Source organism: Peromyscus californicus, unplaced genomic scaffold (genome assembly GCF_007827085.1).
Source record: "Peromyscus californicus insignis strain IS unplaced genomic scaffold, ASM782708v3 Scaffold_9__1_contigs__length_137607984, whole genome shotgun sequence".
NCBI lineage: Eukaryota > Metazoa > Chordata > Mammalia > Rodentia > Cricetidae > Peromyscus > Peromyscus californicus.
In genome coordinates this window covers 59,475,800-59,477,833 of record NW_026294617.1, presented here as the reverse complement: position 1 = coordinate 59,477,833, position 2,034 = coordinate 59,475,800, and the positions used below count along the sequence as shown (strand labels likewise).

Below are 2,034 nucleotides of genomic sequence, written 5' to 3'. Positions count from 1 at the left end.
CCCAGGTTGCTTTGGTCATGGTGTTTCATTGCAGCAACAGCAAGCCTAACTAAGAGAGTGGCCAGTATAAGATGTGAAAACAGAATTCCATAAAGACTGGGTGAGGTGTTGAGACAGTTGAGCAGTGTGAGTCGGCCCCCGGGGTGCAGCTCAGAATCCCGAACGTAGGTGTCATCAGAGCGAGGCAAGCGTTGGGGGCTGCGGAGCAGCCGTTGCTGTCGCTGGGAGGCTGCTGTCCCGGATCCAGAGGGACATGGCCCGGAGAGGCCTGCAATCCTAGCGCAGGCCCGGGGAGCCCAACGAGTCTCTCTCTGCCGGTGAGTAAAAACCAGTGCTTACCAATTAAGATGGAGGAGATCTCGTTAGCCAACTTGGATACTGACAAGCTGGAGGCCATCGCCCAGGAGATCTACACAGACCTGATAGAGGATTCCTGCCTGGGATTCTGCTTTGAGGTGCACCGGGCAGTTAAGTGTGGCTACTTCTACCTGGAGTTCGCAGACACCGGTAGCATGAAGGATTTGGGCAGTCAGCCAGTGGAAGACAAAGGAGCATGCGGCCTCCCGCTTTGTTCCCTTCCTGGAGAACCTGGAAACCAGCCCCAGCCGGAGCTGCAGCGGTCACCTCCGGAAATCCAGTAGTCACAACATGAGAGAGGGCGACAGTGACCAGGATGATAATGTAGACTTCTCCCGTGCCTTGGAGGAGTAGGTGAAGTTGGAGGGGGAAAAAAAGAAAAAGAAAAGAAAAGAAAAAAACAGATAAAAGTCCCAGTTACCCTTAAAGATCTTAGCATTTAAAAAAGAAAAACAAAACAAAACCCTCAAAGAAGAGAGTTTAGGAATTTGGATCCATTTGAAGTGGTTCCCAGTGCCAGCTCCGAAATCCTGTCCAGGCATCGTGCTGTATTTTGAGCTCTATAAATACACCTGGATGTGCAGGATCCCTGTACTGCCTCAGTACACAGGTGAGCAGCTGTGTACCCAGCGTAGAAAATTCTTCTGTTTCTTAGATTTTTGCATCTGCTTGATGTCAAGGGCTTCCTGCACAGTCTGGATGCTGTTGATGGTCAGGCCATAATCAGTCAGCTTCAGTGGACTGCTCCTGGGATTCCTAAGCCTCCAATTGGGCCTCTTTGATACAAATGGAAGTCAGGTGTGGAACTTGGATACTAAAACATATTAATTCCCATTTGAAGTCGGTAGAAAGCCCTGGACCTTGTCTACAAGAAGTTCAGAATCACCTGTTTTCCAAAGATCCAGCATTTTCAGTGATTTCAGCTGATGTGGGGACAAGGCCTCGCCTTTGACTCATCAAAAGCCCTGTCTTTCCATCCCACTCAGAGGCAAAGGTTTGGCAAAGGACAAGGTGGCTTACAAACAGTTGAAGATTTTGTTTTGCTACTGTGAGGATGAAGTGGACCTCTGCAGCTGCATTACCAACCTGGAAGATTCATATCATCGTGAATTACTGTGGACATAAGTTTGGTGGGACAGTCTTTTCCCACTTTTGAGTTACTGGTGATGTAGTCAGCCTATGGGTCTGTCTCGATCATTGTGACAGGTCACACTGTCCTCCAGGGGCACCACTGAACTATAGAAGAGCACAGTGGCCAGGCAGGAGGGAACTTTTTCCATCTGCCCTCAGCAATATGAATGAGTTCCATGCTAAGAGCCCCGAAACGGGCCTTGCTTCCCTGGCGTGGTTGTAGAATCTCCTCTTCCTGAAATTGGGCAGCAAGACCTCTGCTGTGGTGAAGTCAGACTGTCCACACCTTCTCTGCCCTCACAAAGGACAGTACTTCACTCAGTCCACTGGACCTTGTGGGCAGCAGTGGCTGTCTTTGTTCTTGGAAGTTAGGAAAAGACCTCCAAAAGTCCTTGACTTTGGAGGCTGGGATAGAAGTGGATGGGACGTGGCTGGCGGATCAAAACTGTCCTCTGATTCAGCCCTTAAGTGGGGGTTTTTGGAGGGTAGGAGGGTGGCAGTCCTGAGGTGAGCAGAATAGAACGGTGCTGCTTTATCTGAAATGTT

At 49.8% G+C, this 2,034-nt stretch overlaps 1 protein-coding gene across 1 annotated transcript; it reads left to right on the top strand.

The window, feature by feature from the left end:
* The first annotated feature begins 347 nt into the window (after positions 1 to 347).
* LOC128105174 (ataxin-7-like protein 3B) lies at positions 348 to 641 on the top strand. The gene has a single exon (XM_052730110.1). The coding sequence runs from the start codon at positions 348 to 350 to the stop codon at positions 639 to 641; it is 294 nt and encodes a 97-aa protein (XP_052586070.1).
* Positions 642 to 2,034: the final 1,393 nt, after the last annotated feature.